The 16,825-nt window shown below is 47.7% G+C and overlaps 1 protein-coding gene across 2 annotated transcripts in view; it reads right to left on the reverse strand.

The window, feature by feature from the left end:
• LOC149367739 (sialin-like) overlaps window positions 1–16,825 on the reverse strand; it is a 95,602-nt gene that overhangs the window by 4,211 nt on the left and 74,566 nt on the right. For both annotated transcript variants that reach the window (XM_089557365.1, XM_089557371.1), the window contains exons 4-7: window positions 14,873–15,047; window positions 10,098–10,234; window positions 8,939–9,133; window positions 5,133–5,265 (exon numbers count right to left, since the gene is read on the reverse strand). In XM_089557365.1, the coding sequence (XP_089413491.1) occupies window positions 5,133–5,265; window positions 8,939–9,133; window positions 10,098–10,234; window positions 14,873–15,047 (640 nt within the window). The remainder of the gene's footprint in view (window positions 1–5,132; window positions 5,266–8,938; window positions 9,134–10,097; window positions 10,235–14,872; window positions 15,048–16,825) is intronic.

Consider the following 16,825-nt stretch of genomic DNA (forward strand, 5'->3'; position numbering starts at 1 on the left):
TTGGAACATTTAGTTTTTCATTTATCTTGAATCGGCGTTAAGCCTGGCAAAGCTTTGCTGGTCCGGGCATCCTCTCTCTTTTATAATTTTTGCCTTTTCTGAGAGGACCAATAAAAGGGTAAAAGTGTTTAACGTCCCAACCCGACACAGGCTATGATCGCGTAGTAGAGGAATCCGGAAAATTCTTCAACGTGCACTGACATCGCACACAACACGGGTCTCTAACATTTCGCATCCATGAAAACGCGACCACCGCGGCCGGGATCGAACCCACGTCAGCAGCAGAGCCCCATAACCACCGATCCACCGTGGCGACGCACGGCGGTCAGGGGCGGGGAGCTCATGCTAATGACGCCGAGGTAGACCGTTGCGCCGGCGAAGACAGAGTCTTCCACCGGCAGACACACCGCGAATAATCCGCGATAAGGGACCCAAATTAATGCCGCAATATCCAAAACAGCGCTGCAAGATACGGACAGAAAGAAGAGGCACACAACACACACACACACACGCTGCGCTGCATGTCATGCATCATCTGTTTTGGATCATCATCATCATCAGACTGACTACGCGGTTATCTTGCCTTCGCATTACATGCCCTGCCCAAGCCCGCTTCTTCCTCTTGATTTCAACTAGGATATCCTTAACCCGCATTTGTTCCCTCACCCACTACGCCCTCTTCCAATCTTTTTTCATTTTTCGTTTTTCTTTCCATAGCTCACTGCGTTGTCCTTACCTTAAGCTGAACCCCCTTTGTTAGCCTCCACGTTTCTGCCCCATAGGTACTCAGAGTACCGGTAAGACACAGTTGTTGTATAATCTTCTCTTGGGGGATATTGGTAAACTGCCATACATGATCTGCGAGTACCTGCCATATGCGCTTCACCCCATTCTTATTCTTCTTGTTATTTCCCTCTCATGATCCGGATCAGCGGTCACTACCTGCCCTAAATAGACATATTCTGTTGCCACTTCCAGCACCTCGTCACCAATTGCGAACTGCTGGTCCCTTGCAAGACTGTTGAATATTCCCTTGGTTTTTTACATGTTAATTTTTAGCCCCACCGTTCTGCTCTGCCTGCCTAACTGATTGATCATGCTTTGCAGTTCTTGTCCTGAGTGGCTTAGCAAGGCAATGTCATCAGCGAATCGCAAATTACTCAGGTATCCTCCATTTACTCTTATCCCCAACTCTTCCCATTCCAGTCCCCGGAATACCTCCTGTAAGCAGGCAGTGAAGAGCATTGCCGAGATCGTGTCTCCCTGCCTGACACCTTTCCTTATTAGAATTTTATCGCTGACTTTATAGAGGACGATGGTAGCTGTGCAATCGTTATGATTGTGTTGCAATATTTTCGCGTAACACTCTTCTTCACCCTGATTTCGCAATGCCTGCATGATAGCTGAGGTTTCCACTGAGTCAAACGCTTTCCCGTAATCAATGAAGGCTATGTACAGGGGTTGGTTATATTCTGCGCATTTCTCTATCACCTGACTGATAGTGTGAATATGGTCTATTGTCAAGTATCCTTTAAGAAAGCCTGCCTGATAATTTGGTTGACTAAATAAATAAATAAATAAATAAATAAATAAATAAATAAATAAATAAATAAATAAATAAATAAATTCTAAGAATATCCTCACTCTAATAGGGATTACCTTAGTAAATACTTTCTCGGCAACTGACAGTAAGCTAATCGGTCTGTGATTCCAAGTCCTTGACGTCTCCTTTCTTAAGAATTAAGATAAAGTTAGCGTTATTCCAAGCTTCTGGTACTCTCGAGGTCACAAGGCATTGCGTATACAGGGTGGCTAGTTTTTCTAGCGCAATCTCCCCTCCGTCCATCTACAAATCTGCTGTTACCTGACCCTCACCACCTGTTTTCCCCCTTTGCTTTGCTCCTAAGGCTTTCTTTACTTCCTCTTTCGTTACTGGGGGATGTCGCATTGCTGTGCTCGACCGCCTCTCTCAGTAAGGTTGTGATTGCATTCGCTATTGTCTAGATTTGTGTAAACTCTTCGGCTACTTTAACTATCTTATCCATATCGCTAATGACATTGCCCTGTTTGTCTTTTAGCGCATACATCTGGTTTTTACCTATGCCCAGTTTTCTCCTCACTGATTTTAGGCTACCTCCGTTCCTTAGAGCATGCTCGATTTTCTCCATGTTAAACTTCCTTATGTCGGCTTCCTTGCGCTTATTCATTAACTTCGGTAGCTCTGCTAGTTCTATTCTGACTGTGGAGTCAGGCGTATTCATGCTTTGACGTTTCTTAATCAGATCTTTAATCTCCTGAAGTAGCTTGCCACTATGCTGTCTAACCATCCTACCACCTACATCTGCGGCGCACTCCGTAACGATAGCTGTGGGCTGTGAGCGGTTGTATTCTTCATTTAAAGCGGAAAATATGTTCAGCAGCGAAATCCTGAACTCCTCTACTTTCCCTCTTAACGCTAACTCGTCAATAGCCTTCCGCTTCACCAGTTTCCTCCATTCCCTCTTGAAATCTATGCTGATACGAGACCTTACCATTCTGTGGTCGCTACAACGGACCTTACCGAGGACCTCCACACCCTCTACGATGCCAGGGTGAGCGCACAGTATGAAGTCTATTTCATTTTTAGTCTCACCATTGGGGCTTTTCCATGTCCACTTGTTCTCTCCTCGTTTGCGGAAGAAGGTATTCATTATCCGTTTGCTCGTTTTGGATAATGCATACGTTGTCCCACAAGCCGCTTTGTTAACACCGCAGCTCGGCAACAATTTATCCACTTCAGCCAAAATAGTTAATAAATGACATTCGAAGGTTAGCCAATCTCTGGGCTCCCTCCTGACCTCTGACGGTCCATGAACCACCGAGATACAGGAACGTCGCAATGTAATTCAAAAGCGCTTTGTTAGGCAGTGCATGACAATGAAGTGCGGTCGCAGGAGCCTGCATCTTTGCCCAAACAAATGCCCGCAAAGTTTTCAAAGTCACCACTGCGAATGAGTGGCGGTGGCGTTAGTCTAAGTAAACACAAGTGCGTGGGTTCGGTCCAAGCCGCGGCAGCCGTAATTTGATTGGGGAGAAATGCAAAAAGTCACTGATGTTTCAGTGCGCTCTAAATAGCACGGGCAGTCGAAGTCAATCCGGAGCCTTCCACTACTGAAGTACGGCATCCCTCATAGCCGAGAGCTTCGCTTCACTAACCATCGACTTAGGTCAACACGCGACGGTGCAATTTGCGTCGCTGCTTTTGTGTGCTTGTGCCTCGATGCAGCTGCGGGTACTTTCTACAGTGCGGTGCTTAGTCAGGCGAATGGCTGCAGCATGGTGAGAATATGGCGCGTTGGCGAATCACTACAAAGACTTGAAGCATAGGCTTCCTGGTGCACCATTACGCCAGTTTTGCACGATGTCGAGGGAAACCGGTGGGAATATTCTATGTCAAATGAATTGGGTGTTTCAAAGAGTTTGCGCTTTGTAAGCGATTTTTGTTTCTCTATTTTCCATTGATATTGGGAGCTAAGCATCTCGAAGAGGGAGGAAATGTTAGCACATTTTATGCAGCGCTCGTGGGCAGTTAATTCACAGCTGAGGACTTGCACAATGGTTCATTTGGAGCTCGGAATTTCGTTCAACGCTGAGCACATATGTTTGCTTTACAGAACGACAGGTGAAAAACAAATGTTCCAATTGAATCGGCCCATACAAAAAGGATCTAGTGATAGGGGGCATTGTTGCTTTTCGATTCAGACAGGTGAACAGCAGATATTACCATAGTATAGACGGGAGCTTAAACCTAATAAATTTGAGTGGCGCAAGGGAACGAACACAGGAAGAAAGAAAGATAGGAAGAGCGCCTGTCTTCCTGTGTTCGTTCCCTTGCGCCACTCAAATTTATTATGAACCAACTAGCCCATCAGCAAATACTTCGGCTTAAACCTGCAGCTGCATTGCTTGAAAAGTAGTCGCTTCCCAGACCACTTAATCGGGGCTGTCGCAGAAAAAATGCTTGAGACCGAAGCAAGACAGCCACAACGACGACTGCCGACCCCCCATTGTTCTCTCTTACAAGGTTTGCGGTCAAGCACGGAATAGAAGTGGATTTCGGATTCTGAGGTTTTACATCCTCACATGAATCAGGTTATGACGGACGCCGTTGTAGAGGGCTCGGGACTAATTAGACCGCCTGGGGTTTTCTAACCTACGCAGACATCAAGCAAAACACGGGGAGTCTTGCGTTTCGCCTTCATCGAAACACGGCCGCCACGGCTTGGGTCTAACCTGCAACATTGAGATCTGCAGCTGAGGAGCCGCATCGCGTTTCGTCTAGGTGAGGCAATGCTAACAAAATACTAATACTAGCAGTGCGGTATAATGTGTTCAAATATTCACTTTTTTCGCCTTCTAATGATGCGCAGACCGCGCTTGATTGTGAAAATACTATAAATAAAGCTTTTTTCATTGAACACATATACAATGGCTTGTAATTAATGAACCACAACAGGTTCTTTATACAGAGGTAATACACTGTAGGTCTACGGTACTGGTTAAGCTGGGCGTTTCAGCAAAACCTCTTTTTCATCAAGTTGCTTTCTGGTTGCAAGCTTCGGAAAAAAATTCAGGGGGCACTTTGGCTCTCTAAAGTGCTGCAAGGCGAAAGCGTTTCCTGGCGCACTGTTTTTTTATTTTTCATATTTGAATTGTTTTTTAATTTGTTTCCTTTCTTTTTATTTCGTTTTATTTTTGTTCCTTTTCTTAATTTTATTTTTTATTTCTTTTACTTTATTTATGAAGGCCATGCATTTCACTACATGCATCTTTATTCATGCTCAAACCCTGAGCCTTCTTGGCGGAGTGCTAGCGTCTCCACTTCAAATGCCAAAGGCCCTGGTTCGATTCCCAGCCTCGGCGCAGGTTATCTTTTTAAGTAGTGACGCCGAAACGCGGACACAGTTGCTAACATTCCTTGGTCCCGACAGTGTGAGGCATTAAAGGCTTTCGCCTTAATAAGCGCAGTGAGAGACAACTACATGTCTCTCACTGCGCTGCTTACTGTCTGCGTGCGTCTCATTTCACGTGCTTGTCTCTCGTTGCGCGAAGTTGTCGCCAAGATGGCAGAAACGCTCGCGGGTGGCACTTACCGGCGGTCTGGAAGAGCTTCCTGATGGCTGTGGTGGAGAGGCGTCCCTGGCGCCGGAGCCGGTCGCTGAGCAGTCCGCCGGCCAGCATGCCCGCGCTCTGGGCACCGAACATGACCGCGTTGACGAGGCCACTCTGTCGGGAAAAGGAGGGAAGCAGCTTGCAGGGCGCGAGGGATGTGACGCGCGAAGTTCCAGAGCGCAGATATACAGATATACAACATGCGAGAGCGCGGCCTGTGCACTTCGCGAGATTGGGCGCATGCGCGGAAAGAGCAACCGGCCGTGCTTATCGCGCATGCGCCTTCGCCACTGATTCTCTGGCAAGAATTAAAGCGCAACAAGATGACACAGAGTAGGAGGAAAAACGACAGGACAAGCGCTAACTTGCAACACTGTGTTGCAAGTTAGCGCCTGTCCGGTCGTTTTTTCTCCTACTTTGTGCCGTCTTGTTGCGCTTTAATTCTTGCCAGCTATGAACCAACATGCCCCGGAGAGTATTTTACTGAACCACCGATTCTCGTACGCTGTCACACGTTGCCGTGTTCCCTCAAAGTATGACGTATACTGCGCTTGCCTCTAGGGTACTCATACAAGAGCCTCCTTTGTATATCGAGCTTACAGAACGCAAGACGCAGGAAGAGAAGGTACGCTCAAGCCTTATTGCCACTATACGACCCTTTCTGCGACGCGCATTGTTCTTGACATTTATCTGTAGGAGTGTCTGGAGGGCAAAGGTCGCCCTCGTCACCGTCCTGGTGTGTGTTATCCTCAACATCTTGCGAGATTGTGGAAGAAAAGGCCCAGCCAGTCTCGAGATTTCCTGAGATGTGTTCGAAAACAATGCGGCATGACAGAAGTGCGACACGCGCATGAGCGTGTCACGTGCAGCATCGTGCTTCAACTGGTCTTGTCAGAGAGCAAGGCATAATTCGCGCTCAAGTTGCATTATCTACAACTTGGAGGAGAGGGCGCCGAAGTTAGTTGAGGTTGTCAGAGCGTGAAGTTAGGAAATAACTAAGGTCCTTCGTTTTCGAATTTTGTGTTTCACGGAATTCGGGGGTTAAAATTCAGGAGCACAGACCTTTGGGCTAGTTGGTTCATAGCAGACAAGTACAAGCGCAAAAAAGAACACGGACAGAGAAGAGACTTGGACAACACGAGCGCTTACTTTCAACTGAAGGTTTATTGTGCTTGTGTATCAATAAACATTCAGTTGAAAGTAAGCGCTCGTGTTGTCCAAGTCTCTTCTCTGTCCGTGTTTTTTTTGCGCTTGTACGTGTCTGTTAAAACTCGGGTGAAGTTTTTCGGTCAAATTCGGGTACAAATCGGGTTCTTCCTCTAAAATTTCTTCAATTCGGGGTTCCTCGGGTCCTTTTTTGCAGCCAAAGACAATTAACTTTGAGCGAATATTTTTGTTCCCGACATAAATAGCCATATTTTTTCTCCATTACTTCATAAACAGCATGAAAAAGGCATGTTGAACAAGAGAAACTGTCTACCTTGCCACTTTTTTTCCCTCATTTGCTGCACATATTTTATCTCGTATATTACCCATGTCCGACTCAATTCATCCGCACCAGAGGAAGACGTCCCTGCCTGCCTTGTATATAGTGAAAAGACATTAATTCAATATCAGAACGGCCGTTTGAAACATGGAAGAGCCTTTGAGTAGCAAGTCGTTAGCAGCGATAGCGCCTAATGCGATGATGACGATAAAACATCAGGTCAATGCTCACTTTTGAGTTTGTCGCTTCTAAAGCCTCCTTCTTAATTTGCCTTATTAAGCTAAGGCATTAGGTAACAAATGTTAAAAGAGGTTTAAGGTCACTACTTGGGAGAAACCAGCCCTCCACAATGAAACCCAGAATATCGGCTGAACTTTGTTCGGTGCATTCACCTCTACGCAATAAAAACGTATGCGTTCACTACGAGGCGCACGTATGCGTAGGAATGGTTAGATTTATGTTCGGGGTTCAAGAATCGGCTGAAATCGGATTTCATCCGAAAACGGAGGGTCCTAGATGTAATAAAGCGAAGGTTGTACGTGGTCTAAGCTGGTGGAGCATTAACATTGGCGGAGAAGTTCGTGCGCTGCTTAGAAAGTCGCAGGACAACAGAAAGGAGAGCGCTTTATCTTGTCCTGTTAATTTCTGAGCAGCGCAAGTGATTCTTCACCCCCGCAGTGAAGTTTGGCTGGCTGGTTTCCTGTGTCTTACAGAAGTCAGCACAAATGTTGAAGCACCCCCTGGCGATGCCCACGATGTGAAAAAGTTTTCATTTTTAGTGTTACAGGCGCAGTTTTATCTGGGACTTCCCAGAGGGGGTCGAACCATCGGCGTGGTGACCAGAAAGCTCTCTTAGGACAAAACATTGTGTTAAATGAGGTGACCCAATATAAGTAGTCAGAACTTTGGATTAGGAATAATCTTAACTGCAGTAAACATGCAGATTACGTGATAGCTAATGCTAACACCAAATTATTCTTTCTTCGAAGGGCTCTCAAAGTTTCCACTCCTAGCGTTCGTTCACTTGCATGTAAGTCCATCGTACCGCCAATACTAGATTATGCTGCTGTCATTTGGGACCCGTACACACAGACAGTAAAATTGAAAGTGTGCAAAAAAGGGTCGTTCGATTCATATACAACACCTTCCGGAGAACATCTGTGAGCGTATTATTAACCAAGGCAGATTTATTTTCATTTTGAAAGAAATCTAGTGTCTCGTCTTAAATTTTTGTATCAGATAGTGAATGGTCAGTACAAGGTTGATTTTGCTAACATCATATCTTTTTCATCTGGGTATGCAACAAGGCAGCGTCATAATATAACAATAACCCCTTTTCGCACAAATAATAACACTATTACATAGTCATTTTTTCCTAAAACTGCTAGTGTTTGGAATGCACTCACAAACGATGAAGTCCTTCAGACATCCTTGAAATTATTTGAATGCCGTTTGTAGCTATCTGTCTGTAAGTGTGCCATAACATGTTTTAGTGTGATTGTTACTTCTGCTGTCTGGTTGCTGGGTTGCTGGTTGCGTTCTTCAAACGTGTGGCTCTTTTCATTTCGGACCCCCTTTTTGTTCTTGTATTCTTTGTCTTTTTCGATGTATTCCCACCCTGCTAAAATCCCTCCATGAGATTACAGCATGTGTAAATAAGTAATATAAATAAATAACATGAGATAACAGCGGTTGGACCTCAATTACATAACCAAGAGCAGCAGATGACGAAACAACCGTTTGTAATAAGGGAGTAATTACTCCCTGATGTCCACAAAAGAGCAGTGAAACGGCTACAAAGGAAAGCTATACAGCTTTCTCAGAAACTTCGCAGTCAAAGAAAAATTCGTCCTGGTCCGGTTTCGAACCGGGAACACTGCTTCACCGGAGCAGTCGCTCTACCAAATGAGCTGACCGCGACGGCAAGCTTATGGTAGGGCAAGAGCGAATTTATCAATAACTCGAAGTGCGAACAGCGTTGGACAAATGTTTAGGGGAATCCCCCAAGCTGGAGTAGATTTGTAATAAGGGAGTAATTACTCAATGTGTAATCAATGAGTAATTACTCCCTTATTACAAATCTACTCCACCTTGGGGGATTCCCCTAAACATTTGACCGAAACAACCGTTTCAATGCTTCACTCTACTGAACAAGTCGGAGGCATCGAAATTAACACATGGGCACAGCGGGCTTCCCGAATTCCGGGGACCATCGCGGTCCGGCCCAAAGACATCGTGCGCGCATCGCGATTAGTTTTCTTTCCGCTGTTGGGCATCGTCAAGCAACATTGTGAGTTGCACCTTGGCCAGTGGCATACGGAGCACGGCGGCCAGGTAGGTGGGCAGGCCCGTGAGCACGGTGAACTGCCCCCAGAGGCAGGCGAATCGGGACGCCGTCAGCGCCCACAGCGGCCCCGACGTTAGCAGTGGCAGCCACGGGGTGGGGCCACCAGTGCTCTCCGACATGTCCACGCCGGCTGCCTCGGCGGCCTTGGCCTGCAGTGTCGACGGATGTGCGATGGCGTTAATTTTCGCAAAGGCTTGCAGCCAAAATGATATGAACGGCGTACGTTAAAAGTCTGGAAAGCCGTAGTTTCCAAATCTTAAACCATCAGCGCGTTCAGCACATTTCAAGGGGATCCGGGACCTATTTTAAGCTAGCAGCATCCTACAGACTTAAAGAAATTATTGAAGCGTAAAAAATTCTCACACTGTCCTGTGTTATTCACAATAAGTTTCCGTTTTTTAATGCTTTTACAGTTACAACAACTAGCCCTCTTTACAGTATACTATGGATATGAAGATCTGTCTCAATGTCTCAAGCCTTGCTTCCCTCAATACGACAGTCACTTGTGGCATGTCCTCAGTCTGCAAATGCATCGTGGCCGTTGGTCCACGTACCATACGACAGCGCCGGGTTGACTGTTGGCGGCATGCGAAGCTTTGGCTAGGCTAGCGTAACGTGCTGCTCATTACATCCCTTATAAAAATGGTCTACAGACATCCTATAGACTTCTTATTGACTATACTGACTTCCTATAGATATTGCTTTTTGTCTATTCATTATCTACAGACTGTCTATAGACAAAAGTCTACTAAAAGTGTATGGCCATAAATCTATAGATTGTCTATAAACTGTCTATAGCATTTGCATTGCCTATAGACTTTTCTCTACAGGCAGTCTTTAGACTTTAGAGACAGAAGTCTATAGACACTCTATAGACTGTCTATAGACTGTCTAAAACATTTTTTGTAAGGGATCGACCAGGAAGAAAAGGCGATCACAGCGCTGACTGGGAGCTGATCGTTCATTGCGGGAATTGGCCATTCAAATACAACCGTCCGAGTAGAGCTTGGTTCTCGCAGTTGTCTTGAGTTGTACGCCTACCATTGGAAGCACCAAGTCGCCCGTCATCAAGCTAGGGCAGATAGCAACGCTTGTGCTGCCGCCGCCACGCACCTGCAGCGGAGGCAGGGGCTTGGCGACCCGTCCGCGGGAGATGTATTCCCACTCGGCGTCGCTGATCCACGGGTCCTGCTCGGGGGTGCTCCGCACGCGCCACGAGTAGAGCACGAAGTAGACGCAGCCCACCATGCCTGCGAGCATTATTGACATTTAGACGAGAACACCCTTGGCGAGATTTCGCGGCAATTCTTCGTGCGGCACTAATGGAACACTGAGGACAAACAAGTTTGTTCTGTTCATTTATTTACCCTGAAGGCCCATGTGCGAATCAGACGGGGGGGGGGGGGGGGGGGGTCATCACGGAAGGAAAATATGAACAAACACGACAGTAACCGAATGACACTGAAATGAGCGCGCTAGGAATGCATCAAAAACAAAGGTTTAAGGCAATTCCGGCGATTTTTCGATGTTCATCGATCGAAATGAAATTTTAAGTCTGTATTCTTTAGGGCAGTCTGATATCTCATGTAAAATTTCGCACCTGAAAGCGGCGTAGTTTTTCCGCAAGCGAATTTTGAAGACAAGCGCTCCTCGACGCGAGCGGCACCCATTGATCGAGCAACTTCTACAGGCCACCCTGTACTGTGACGTCACTGGCGTGGCGGCGTGTCAAGCTGGTCGGGCGCGCGCTGGCGTTGGCAGTGCAGGGGAAAACTGAAAATTGATTTTCAGGAAAGTAAATGACGCAGTAACGGACACCCGAACCGCGACGTAAGGGAGGAGTGAAAGAAGAAAGGAAGAGGTGCTGTAGTGCAGGTCTCCAGAATTATTTCGACCACCTGTGGAATTTCGCGCCATCTCAGCGTGCCTGATGTGATGTGCACGGCAGAATGATGGGTCACGGCAACTTCTGATGTGCTGTGGGTTGCACAAATTCTTCATCTTTGATAACGTGCGTGATCTACGATAGGTTTCCTAGCGATAACAACCTTTGCGACAAGTGGGTGAGAGCTGTCCGCCGTGTCAACTGGTCTCCGAGGAATCATTCCCGCTTGTGCTCGGGACATTTCGCGCCAGATTGCTATGAAGACAGCGTTTACCTAGAGAGCGCTTTGGACTCGCCAAGGCTTCGTTCAACCGGCGATTGAAGGCTGATTCTGTGCCAACGTTTTTCGAGTACAACCGCCCATCGCAGCGGCCAACTGAACGAAGCGCGGCCGTCAAGAGGAAGCGGACCACAGTGAGCGTGCTCAAAGTATGTTGGATTGTAGAACTGTAGCTGGCGTGTATTCATTTCCAGAAGCTCGCCGTCGAGACAAAGCTTCGCAAAGAGAGGACTGCTGGTGATGCATTCCACTGTACGCTGTGCACCGCGGCCGGCAACGTTCCGGCAGCAGATTCTTTCGTCAGGCTGGGTCGGCCGGCACTCGCCAGACGAACAGCTATCAGCGGGAGCATCACAACAACTTTTGTTCTGACGGCTGTGTCACAAATGCATGTACGAGAAATGACTCAAATACTTCTCCGAGTTCAGACCGTCTCCATGCTGCAGGTGACGCGGCCTGTGATGTGACTCGGCTAGCTAGCGCGGCGGTGGATCGTACCTGAAAGGCGACTCGTCCAGTCCGAAATCGTCGAATGAACGAGTCGTCTTCTAAAGACTCGCTGGTCTCGGAAAAGCTGTTCTCCGCGCTTCAGTCGCGTCGACAGCGCGGCTCCGAACTTCGCTACGCGGCGAACCCGCTAGTGACGTCACAGTCAATACCGCACGTATGCACCTCCCCGTTTTCAGTTTCGTGGTTTCGGTTTCGAGTTTTGCGTTTTTTGCTGTTTAAAAATTATTCTAAGGTTGCTTTTGAAAACCTTGTATCGTAAACATTACAGAAGATTCTCAGGAACACAAAACAGCCATTAACTTAAAATGGCCGAAAAATCGCCGGAGTTGCCCTTTAAACAATGAAGAGGGGGAACATTATCAACGCAATAATATAGCGGAATTGAAAGGAGCAAGGAAATAGATTCATCATACGAAGAACCAAACCAAACCATGCAAAAAAAATGAATCTTCCACATCCACCCTGTTACACTGTATTTGAAGTCAAGCGTCTTACGGAACCCCGTCGGCTCGGGTTGCACATCGAAAATAGATGGCGCCGACGAAAAGAAAGCAGACGGAAAGGCGTGATGATAATGATGATAAACATTTGATTTAATAAAGAGCTTAGCGCCCCCCGAACTGGGTGGGTCCCTTAGTCCACGGCACCTACGGCCTTGGCTCTCTGCCGAGCCCGGTGAATGAGCTGTCTTTGGTGCTCTAGGCTTGAGCTAGACAGAGCGGCGTCCCTCTGGTCAGGTTTTGGGTTTTGGGTGAACAACGCTCCCTTGTGGGAGCCCGAAAATCTTCCCATCTATATTCTTTTAGTCGGCGCCTTACTTTCGTCACTTAGACAGTCGTTGAGGGCTGAGATAAACAAATAGGCATACAAGTGATGGGAAAAGAAGTGCTCGTTATGGCATACATTATGGGAGACAACAGCCACCGAAACCAAGAAGCATGAGAGATGCCCTTTTATTTAAATTGTCAGTCAAGAGCCTAGAGTAACTGCATTTCTGAAATTATAAAAAACTGATATGGATATTCCTACAATTGGCTGCACGCCTTTAAGTAATTAAGAGGACTAACAGTGTTAGTTAGAAGGCAACTACTCAGTGTTATTTAATGAGCATACGAGTTAGCACGACTGAGCTGGATTCTGGTGCGCTGTATCGCTGACAATGCTATATTGAAAAAAAGCCTATTTTCAAAAATTGCAGAACATCTTAGGTGAAACACCCGGGATAAGTCAGAGAAGTTAAAGAAAAGAAGGTATACAGGCCAATGCCAATAATACAGATAAAAAAATACACTTTCGAGCACGCATCCCAGAGTCTTAACCATCCATTCAGAAGACGGTCATCACTGAGTCCTTCTCGGTCTTGACGTCACGAGGTTCTTTGCTCCCGCCACGGCTGGAGCAGCGAGAACCGCAGCGTGGGCGCTGCAGGAAAGGTCACGTGCTACGTGACCTTTTCCTGCAAGTTGTGAGTCGAGTGGGAAATTGCCAAATTTGTTGAGCCACACAGCAGCGAGGGCAATTGTTTTTTCGAAATTCTGAAGCCTGATATGACTACTGCGAATTGCCTGCTGTAAATCTCAGATTGCTAACAAGGGCCTATATATAATAGTTAAAAATTAACTTTGAGAAGTTAGTCAACCAGGTTATTGTTAACATGATTCACCTTTTTCTGACGTCCGCCAACATTACCATTACCCCGACGCAAAGGCCATGTAAAACTCTAGTTTTGGGCGAGTTGGTTCATGTTGAAAGAAAAAACTTATAATGGCGCAAGAAACGAGGACACAGGAAGGCACACAAAAGACAGGACTGGCGCCTGCGTGCCTTCCTGTGTCCTCGTTTCTTGCGCCATTATCAGTTTTTTTTCTTTCAACATGAATCAACTCGGCCAAACTAGAGTTTTAATTGACCATATTTCTCATACAATGGGCCCTTTCCTCTTTCGAAGCTTCCGCACCGAACCTGCCATTAAAAAGATGGCGTCAGTCCTGTCTTTTGTGTGCCTGCCGTGTTTTCGTTTCTTGCGCCATTACCAGTTTCTTTCTTTCAAAGGCCATCTTTTTGCCTCAAAAAGCACATTTCTAAAAATTAGTGGCGGGCTTCCCTGACACACCTTGTATATTAAGCTGCACTGCTATAAGTGTTTTGTTGTTTCCATGGTCCATTTACTTTTCCTGTGCATAATTCGTGCATTACGTCGATTTTGGATCCCGTGGGCTATACGTGCAGATTATGTTCGAAAGTATTGGCATGTTCTTTTTACTGCCAGGAGCGTGCGCGGCGGCGCGCTGGAGGTCGATTGGAGATGGCTGAAGAGCAGTGTGGCTTTGTTCTGAGCCTAATGTTACGGCCGCGCTGGACTCAGTATTGTTGGGCCTTTTGGCAAGCTGCGCCTTAGTCGCCAATCAGTGCCCTGCTGCTCGGTATCTTGCGATCGAACGGCTCTGAGCGTCCTCCCCTCTCATCAAAGCATAACTGAAGGCGTATTTGTATCCCTTGCGCATTTCACGCTGTTCTGCCGTTGCTGAGCGCACCGTGGTTGACAATCGGTGCCCCTGCGAAAACAATGCTACACTGAAGGATGGCTGTGTTCATTGCTGGAGTATATGTATGGTCTTTCACAGCTCCGCCAACAAACTTCGCCCTATGCTTCACTCTTCACAGCGTGCCGATGCTGCCCCACAACATCCTCTTATGTGCAGTTTCTTCGCTGTTCTAATGTCGAAGTGAAACATTTTAGGGAAGTTGGTTAACCACCCTGCCTTTCCTCTTCTACCTCCTCCTCCTCTCCTTTAGGGAAGTTATTATTTTTTTGCGTTAAACGAACAGAAAACAGAACATTTTCAATGCCGACAGGTAAACCCACATTTACGTGCTCTAAAACAGGTAAAAAGAATGGCGGACGCCATCCTTCGTTAGAGGTGCATCTGAAGCCCCGCTATTTGCTCGTGCCAGTTGCAGAAGAGCTTAAAGACAGCAGGAGCAACTGTAGGCTAGATTGTATTAAACGCTTCCCGTAGCCCTGGCACTGACTCTTTAAGTCGAGGTGAAAGGCAATGTGTGCAGGCGCTGTTGCTGTCTTGCGTACAAATACGCAGCCTCGGAGCGAAACAGGTGCAAAAATGCTTGTCCGGCCATCTTACTCTCGTGGATGCCGCTCTCGGAGGCTCCCGTCAATGGTTAATGTCGGCAACGCCATCTGGAGCCACTCACCGAACACGTAGAAGGCGGCCTCCCAGCCGATGGAGTCGCACAGGGTGGCCGTCAGCGGCATGGCCAGGATGGCGCCAACGTTGGCGCCCACGTATGCCACGGCGAGCAGCGAACCCCGCTCGTGCGGCGGGGCCCACTGGGCCACCATGCCGAACATGGCCGGGTACGTGACGCCCTGCACGCAACGCGCGCCGTGTGGGGGTTTTGGAGGTGTCTACGCCAGTACCCTCGCTGCTTCCAGCTGGAGGCCCGCTCTTATTCTCTTCTTTTAGGGGCCACAAGCGATTACCAGTGCGAGAAAGCAGATTTCCAAACCACTATTGAGGGAACCAACGAATGTGCAAATATACAGTAGGGGCAAATTGATGATGGTGATAGCGAATTTTTATGGCGCAAAGGCACCTGCGGCCAAAAAGCAACAAGGTATTTTCGGTTGCTTAAGGTGCGGTCAAATACCCATTCCCCAAGTATTTCAGCTTGATTAAGCAGAGCACCAAGCCAGGGGAAGCCTGTGCCCATTGTATGCCGGTCGGTACCCGGCGGCACTGGGGATCGAACCCCGCGCCATCCGCATATGAGGCGTGACGGCAAATTGAAGTTAGCCTAAATCGACTGATTACATAGTTTTAATCACAAAGACTCTAATTGCACTGAAAACGGAGATTTTATAAGGTAAGAGGGGTTGGAAAAAGAAATACAGGTGTCGCCACGACCGTTCGTTTCCGCTAGAAAACTGCGGTGGGAAGCGGTAGTTTTGCACCATAGCTGTTAATGCGGAGGTTCTGGGCAAAGCGTGTTTGACGTCGTCGTCGTAGCAGCGGCAGTAATAAGTAAACGCCCATGCGGCTCTGCTTGACCGATAAAAGAGGTGCAGGGGGGGGGGGGGGAGGGGGCTGCACTCTACGCGGGCTGCGCCTTTCTGTTAACAGTCATTAGAGAGTTATAGCATAGTGCGATACGCTACCATGGTCCACTTCCGCGGAGTGCCACAGCGCATACGCCAGTCTCCTTGAAGGAACCAGATGGCGCCATGTGCCCGGCAAGCTGCGTGCACGCCTACCATGTGGGGATAATAAGCGCGTGCTCAATGCCGGGGCGTGGATCGCAGTATGCTAAAACTCTTGCGCATTACCATTCGTGCGACACCCATTAAGTTCTTACAGCGGCTGCTTTTAAGGGCACGATTCCCGTTTCTGCGTCGCCCGCGTCGTCGCCTGTACACCGCGTCACGCTGATTAGTCAGCATGCAGCGTGGCGTCACTCATGATGCCACGTCACTGCAACGGGCCATGCCGGTTAGTACGCATACAATGAAGACAGGAGTATCGTCACTACAGCGCGTCATGGCAACGCACCACTCCGAGTGTCCTGAGTGCAGTGGCGTCACGAGCTACAGCATAGTGCCGTCATGGGCTCAGTGCCGGAACAGATGACAAATAATAATGACTAAGCGGTATCCCCCCCCCCCCCCCCCCCCCCCGCGAACAGCTAGCGCTAAAACTCGTGTTACTAGGTGGCCTAATGATTTGAAGAAGTTTATGATGCAGCACCAACTAGCTCGGCAGCATGCTCTGTCGGTGGTCTAAACGTACTCTGGATATTGGTTTTTAAACTGCGGATGCCTGAGGCTAGACAGCGCTGCCATGCACTTCCAAAGGGTGAATGAATGCGCCTCTTTTTGCCGTAAAAAACATCGACATAGCCAGAGCTAGCCTCAGAATCGATCGTTGCTAGGATCAAAACTTAACTGGAGTTGTCTCCATGTTCCTTCGAAGTACTGGAAAATTGGGTTCAAATGTTCAGGACGTGTATATCGCGGGAAAAAAGGGCGTAGTGCCAGCGCAGTGCTTTTCGTCGTTTCCGTTCTGTGTCCTCCCTTCGCTGTTCTTTCCTTGGTCTATCAAACTGAGGAAAAGGAGTGCATAAAGCCGCAGGCCAATGAATACATCCTCA

This window comes from Amblyomma mixtum, chromosome 1, assembly GCF_055824585.1.
Source record: "Amblyomma mixtum isolate Tamu chromosome 1, ASM5582458v1, whole genome shotgun sequence".
NCBI classification, from domain to species: domain Eukaryota; kingdom Metazoa; phylum Arthropoda; class Arachnida; order Ixodida; family Ixodidae; genus Amblyomma; species Amblyomma mixtum.